This window comes from Berghia stephanieae, chromosome 5 (genome assembly GCF_034508935.2).
Source record: "Berghia stephanieae isolate SIO BIC M18660-M18661 chromosome 5, UCSD_Bste_1.3, whole genome shotgun sequence".
In the NCBI taxonomy this organism is placed as follows: domain Eukaryota; kingdom Metazoa; phylum Mollusca; class Gastropoda; order Nudibranchia; family Aeolidiidae; genus Berghia; species Berghia stephanieae.
In genome coordinates this window covers 6506083-6513582 of record NC_088364.1, presented here as the reverse complement: position 1 = coordinate 6513582, position 7500 = coordinate 6506083, and the positions used below count along the sequence as shown (strand labels likewise).

At 35.9% G+C, this 7500-nt stretch overlaps 1 protein-coding gene across 1 annotated transcript in view; it reads left to right on the top strand.

Annotated features, from left to right (window-relative positions):
• The first annotated feature begins 190 nt into the window (after window positions 1–190).
• The window catches only part of LOC144972310 (polycystin-1-like protein 2), a 43277-nt gene continuing 35967 nt past the window's right edge, over window positions 191–7500 (top strand). The window contains exons 1-3 of the mRNA XM_078913398.1: window positions 191–358; window positions 3774–3944; window positions 6676–6831. Of these exons, the coding sequence (XP_078769524.1) occupies window positions 3869–3944; window positions 6676–6831 (232 nt within the window). The 5' untranslated portion in view covers window positions 191–358; window positions 3774–3868. The remainder of the gene's footprint in view (window positions 359–3773; window positions 3945–6675; window positions 6832–7500) is intronic.

Sequence of the window (7500 nt, the reverse complement as noted above, 5' to 3'; positions counted from 1 at the left end):
GGTTGTTGGTTTGTGTTGTTTGTTGGTTGGTTGTTTGTTGGTTGGTTGTTTGGTTGGTTGGTTGGTTGGTTGGGTTGGTTGGTTGGTTGTTTGTGTTGGTGGTTTTGTTGTGTTTTTTGGTTGTTGTTGGTTGGTGGCGTTGCTGTTGGTGAGCTGGGGTTTTATTATTACATTATCTGTGTTCCAACAGTTGCTTCTGGAACTGCGGTCCCCAAACTGTGACTGGACGAACGATTTCAAGCAGGTAGTCTGCCCTCGTGAGATATTGGTAGAAGATGGCCAGCAGTACAAGTATTGTACAATTGATTGGCCACTGGTCAGCAGACATCGATCCCAACGCCAGAGGAAATTAATTCGGGTGAGTCGAGCCGTAGCCTTCGTAAACTCATAGTCCGGCACGGACCAAAGAATAGGGCAAAGAAGTCGTGACGTCACGCCTTCTAATCTTCCGGTTGTAAACACCTCGGAAGTGTGTATGTAACTAGTCCTTTGTATGACTAATAATAAATATGTTACAAATTATATCAAAATAACTATAGTAGTAGCGGGATGTAGTGGTGGATTCTTAAGATTACGGCGCGTAAAAGGGCGAGGATGGATGATCAATGTTGACCAGTTTATATTTAGACTAGAAATTAAGATTCTATCACTCTGAAATCAGCGGATTTCAATCAAACAAGCTATGCTTCCAGTCCTCCGGAAGAGTAGTTTTACACTTCCAATGAGATTGGAACCAGTTTTTGACAGCACAGTTTTATTCCCAATAGTAGTCTGATGTCACGCCACCCGGCAACGGCGGCCATCTTGGTTCTAAACAAAAAAAAATCGTTACTTTTTATTCTTCAAGCTGGCTAGAACTTTTCATATGCCTTGTGATCAGAATGTGTAAAAGTCAAAACATGATCAAATTTATGTTTTTTTCCCTCTGGATACGCTTTTATGCTCGCGGAGAAATATTTCATACGGGCGTCCGCCATTGTTCCGAGAGTTTAGAGCCAGTGTTGCTAAGTTACCTTGCGTCATTAGGAAGGAAGTGATGTTACGACTATTGAATCTATTACGTCGAAAACATAGGCGACGGCCACCAAAAGATAGCGAATCGTGAGCTATGTTCAATAGATAAACCAATGGGGTCGTGTGTTGTCTCCTTGAGCACTGCTAACTAAAACTCACTAGGCCGTGCACTAGACCTAATCATGCCGTCACAATACAAGACCTAGTGTCACGCCATACGCGGAGACAACTATATATAGAGAGACGCGAACTTCTGAAGTGACAATAGGGTTTTAATCAGCAGACAATGCGTATCTATGCGTGGCCTTCGTAAAGTTATGGCCTGATACTGACCAAAAAATGACGCCAAAATGCCAGTCTTTTACCACAAAAGAAAACAAATCGTGAGATGTATTCAATAGTTCAACCAATGAAATAACTTGTTTCCATAAGCTCTACTAACGACAACTCACAAGGCGGTGCAAAAACCAAATAATGACGTCAAACTGCCAGTCCTTTTGGATTCCAGTCTCAGGCTATAACATAACGATGGCTACGATCTATGTCAGGTGGAGCCAAGTCGGTAAACATCCAATCGCTCATAATGTTTATATGTAATACAATTGAAATTTGGCACGGGGTTTCGCAGTTTTCTATATTCAGTTAGGTGGTTTCTTCTCACTAAATTCTCTTAGATTATAAACTTTTTCTAGTTGATTTCTTCTCACTAAATTCTCTTAGACTTTTTCGTGTATCTGCACGATTTATATAGCGGAAAGAAATGATGTGTATTTTATTTAAACACATTGACATACCATCAATACTCAAACGCCATGTTTACCGACTTGATTTCGAACGCCCACATACGGAACGAGCCCTTAAGTTTCACGTCCTCATATAATTTTCATTTTAGTCTCGGCTATAAGTTTTGTTAACCCTTTCCATGCCAATCATATGAAAATTGTCACATTCTTTCTCTGATAAAAGGACTCAAAAGAAAAGAATTTAAAAAATAAAAAAGAACAAAATACCAATCAGGGAACGTTTCAAGTTCAAAACCCATCTTCAGCCCTTTTGATCCGAAGACATATCTCGTACAACATAGCTGCACGATCGTAGATCGGTTGAAATGACCTTCACCTTGTCAAAAAAAAAACAAAAAAACCCTCGATTCTGAAACATTTTGAAGACTCGGGTTTGAGACTCTTTTACAACTTAGGAGTCATTTGTTTTATATAATTTGTGGTCTAGTGCATGACACTTGCTTATGGACCGATAGGTCCCTGGTTCGAATCCCGCTCTCTTGGCGCATAGTTGAATTCCTAGAAAAGGTTCTCTACTCATATCCTGTCACCTTACCTTACCTTAGATCGTAGTTCCTCTCGTGTCTTTGACCCATTGGGCCGTCCAGATCCGCCATTCCTCCCGGACCTGTGCTGCCATATATTATGTTACAGCGAATGACATACTCAGTCTGATGTTGAACAGGTTTGAACTGAGATATTGCCAAATTTAGTTAAAGGATCACTTTGTATCCAATATGAGCTTTTGTCATAAATGATTAAATCAGCACTTTTTGTACATCTTAGGGAAAGATCAAAGCTTAAAACATATATGTTTCGATTTTAGTAGATGGTATGAGAAGCAAGATCGGTTGGGTTTGTGTTGTGTGTTGTGTTGTGTGTGTGTGTGCTTGTGTGTGTAAATGATTATGTTTCAGCCAAAGTGATTTGTAATTTAAGCGCTTAGAGTCTGGTGTCTCGGAGTAATAGCGCTATATAAGTTTTCAGCATTATTATAATTAATTTCGCTTCTAAATATTTTTGACAGCTAGTCAAGATGAAAAAGTATTAAATTTGAGAAAAGTTGCTGGATACCTTTCCTATACATTTAACCATAACTTCATAAAAAATCACCCGATTTACTTCAAATAAAGATTAAAATGCTCTGGGGAGCATATTCTCTCAGAAATTAAAAAAGAAAATAAATAGATTTAAAAAAAAAATACAAATCCAAAATTTTCATCTTCCGACTGATTATGTCGTGCACGGACACATAATATGTCTCGTCCAAGGCTAACACACGGTGTGTCTGCCTTGGTCTCGTTATATGTCAGCTACCCGGTTTTCAGGTCTCTGTCGACAGTCACTTTCCATGTCGTCTTTGGTCGTCCTCGTTTTCGTCTTGTTATCATAATTTTCCTTTCAAAAAAAATGAGCTTGAGCTTTTATATAGCGCAATATCTACTAAACGTGCCCAAAGCGCTTTACAAGGGGTCCCTTGCAACACGTAACGTGCAGAACGGGACATGACGCCTGTTAGGCTATATTACAACTTTTTTTTCCCCCATTTCTTCTCTCACTTTACTCAGGTGTAAAATGAGTGTCTGGCCGGTAACAGCTTTGTCTTTGTCGAATAAAAAGAATGTAAGAGAATGTAAAAGAATGTCTAGTCGTCATACATGTTAAATGGTGCTGTTGGCTTTGGACCCTTTGTAAAGCGCGTTGAGCACATTCGGTGGATATTGCACAATATAAAAATTCAAAATAGAGTTTAAAGTTAATCGACCGATATTTCGGGTAAAATTTTGTTATGCAATGCTGACCTTTAGGCAGAATTTGTCTTATAATATTGATCCTGTTCCGGCTTCTTGTTGTTTTAAAAAAAATTATCATTATCATGTTTATCTTTGTATTTTGTTTCATTTAGTTAAACTGGTTTATTAATTCAATTTTTATTGTTTGTCGTTTTTATTTTTTTGTTGTCTATTTTTTTTTCAGATGAAACCAGCAAAACGTTTGACTCGCGTGGGGGATGGTGGGCCGAGGCACGTGCTTACAAAGTGAAGGTGGACGTGGGGATCGAACCCTGGCCTATGGGGTCCGGAGAGATGACCCTGTATACCAACCTCCCCCCTTATGGAGGGACGTGTGGCGTTGAACCTCAAAGTGGTAAATACTAATGGGAAAATGTGTGAAGAACGTTATCATATCATATATCATATCACGTTATATCATATCATATCATAAATCATATCATATCATGTTATATCATATACTTATCATATCATTTATAATCATATCATATCAAATGATATCATATCATATATCAACATATATATCATATCATTCACATCATTATCATACAATATATCATATCATATAATATCATATCATATATCATATCATATTATATCATATCATATCATATCATATATCATACATATCATATCATATCAATCAATCATATCATATCATATATCATATCATATTAATCACATCATATCATATCATATATCATATCATATCATACATACCATATCATATCATATCAATCACATCTATCATATCATATCATATATACATATCATATCATATCATATATCATATCATATCATATCATATCATATCATATCATATCATATCATATCATATCATATCATATCAATCATATCATATCATAATCATATCATATATATCATATCATATCATATATATCATCATATCATATCATATCATATCATATCATATCATATCATATCATATCATATCATATCATATCATATCATATCATATCATACATATCATATCATATCATATCATCATATCATATCATATCATATCATTCATATCATATCATATCATATCATATCATATCATATCATATCATATCATATCATATCATATCACATCATATCATATCATATATCATATCATATCATATCATATCAATCATATCAATCATATCATATCATATCATATCATATCATATCATATCATATCATATCATATCATATCATATCATATCATATCATATCATATCATATCATACATATCATATCATATCATTATCATATCATATCATATCATATCATATCATATCATATCATATCATAATCATATCATATCATATCATATCATATCATATCATATCATATCATATCATATATCATATCATATCATATCTATATCATATCATATCATATCATATCATATCATATCATATCATATCATCATATCACATATCATATCATATCATATCATATCATAATCATATCATATCATATCATAACATATCATATCATATCATATCATACATATCATATACATCATATCATATCATATCATATCATATCATATCATATCATATCATATCATATCATATCATATCATATCATATCTACTCATATCATCATATCATACATACATATCATATCATATCTACATATCATATCATTATATCATATCATATCAACAAATATATCATATAAACATAATCATACAAAATAACATACAATCATAATCATATCGTTATCTTATATATCTATTTTTTGCTAGATCTCATCCAACACATGGGGTTTTAGAGAGACCGCTGAAAAAAAAAACAGCAATCAACAAAAATAGTACAAATGAAACAAAATCATAACCTAAAGATCATAACTAAATATAAATAACCAGAACAAACAGCAAAGATTTACAGAAAAAACAATATCCCTGTCAAAAAACAATCACAAACAAAGACAGGAGGCTAGTAAAGAGAAGAAGAAACAACATCACTATCGATCGTACACATTGCGACATCATAGTATATGATTCAAGGGTGATGCTCCCATCCAACCACTCGCTCACATCATATCATATCATATCATATCATATCATATCATAACTTGTTATATTACATCAATCATACCATACCATATCCTATCATTTCACGTCATAGCATATCATACCATATTATATCATTTCATATCATATCAGTAATAGGACTTTAAAATGGACCGATTGTTTCTTAAATGCCCTTAACACATTAGTACATACTGGGCTATATAACTTCACACTATCATGCTACATGCTTCATATTTTGCAGGGGCAGAGGGATTCTGTTTTATTTTCTCCGAAGATAAATTCTTCCGACGAAGAAGATGTTCAGATTTAGCCTTTGTTACGAACGAGAAGAAAACGAAAGAGACAACGCATATGGTGCAGAGAACATTTCCTTCTCAGAGAATCACGAGGAGAGTTCAAGAGTACATTCCGTCATCTCCTTGAGAATCCTGATGAAGAACTCTTTCCAGATTCCAGAGAAGGGGCCTTGCCCTTACCATTTCAATCAATTTTTCCTTGTCGTCGTCCATGTTCGCCCGATCTAGAGCTACACGCGTGTAGCATGTAGCGAGTCCCGTGTAGCGTGTAGTGAGTTGTATGGCCCCGCATAAGAGAGACAACGAGGGTTCACTTTACTATACATAGTATGCAGATGACGTCACTCAGGCCTTTGTTATTGTTTTTGCCATCCGCGTTTGTGAGTTGTTCTCACTAAACTGTATTAACCAGACTATTAAAGTTCATGGTTACACAGAGTTTGTGTGTTGGTCCGTTATACTTCCGGATGGCAATGTTGTGAACTCCTTGGCCAAGCGCATTCTATCTATACACGTTTAAAACGTGTAGCATGCTAAGTATCACTATCAAAGTGTGGTGGCTTATTTTATGTTTGAGAGTCGTGAGTTTTGTTCATTCGTAGAAATCATCAAATCCTTTCAAATGGTTGTGAGTTGTCCTCATAGTATTGTACATAACAAAGGGACACAACCGGTGATAAACGCATTCCCCTGGCATAAAGGGCCACATTTATTGTCTAATTTCAGTTTATATTCTACTGATCTATTCCATCCCATTCCAGGCGTTGCCGGAGAGACGGACTTCGTCTTTACCGCCTCGGACTGGAAAGATGAAGGGTCAAGGCCACGCCGTGACCCTTTGCTCGACCTTAACCCGGCATTGACCTATTTGTTTTACCAACGAGCGAGCATTCAAACGCCATTTATTTACAACGGAGGTTTGTGCATGTTAAATGTAAACTATCGTTAATTTTCCCGAAATGACTAAATGTTAGTTTTCCTTCGCATGAGCCAATAGGCCTATCGAGCCGGAGTTTATCCTCTGTTTCTACAGCGTGACACGGAGAATAGCGATTGCTTGCTATCCTTTGGGCGAGACGCTAGTCCATTGCAAAATACTTTCCGCCAGATCTAACTACTCTCTGGATGTATATTTGAATTTAAAATTCGCATTTGAACCCATTCCCTTTGCCATTAGATTCTTTAGATATAAAGAGAAGAAGCACCTTGAGCACTGGAGTTTCTATGCCGGTATGATGTACACCGCCAGTTTACCCAATCAAAGGCACACATTTAAAAAGATCTAATATACCATGGTTAATGTGTACATGTATGCAGGTCTGGCATCCGAACCCACTTATGGGCCTAGTTTTACATTGTTGTAATGGACAATATATTGCGTGATTTTTAAAAAAATTCCCATTACAACAATGAGCCCATAAAGTATTGGGTTATCAGACCTGGAAATAAGTGCACGTCGACCCTGTGCTATACCTGACACCTTGTTGTAAAGCACTACTCTAGTTAGTTCTAATCCAATTTTTTGCCTATCCTTTTTCATCATTTTGCATGTTTATGACATCTAGTCAATAGTGTTGCAAGCGCCC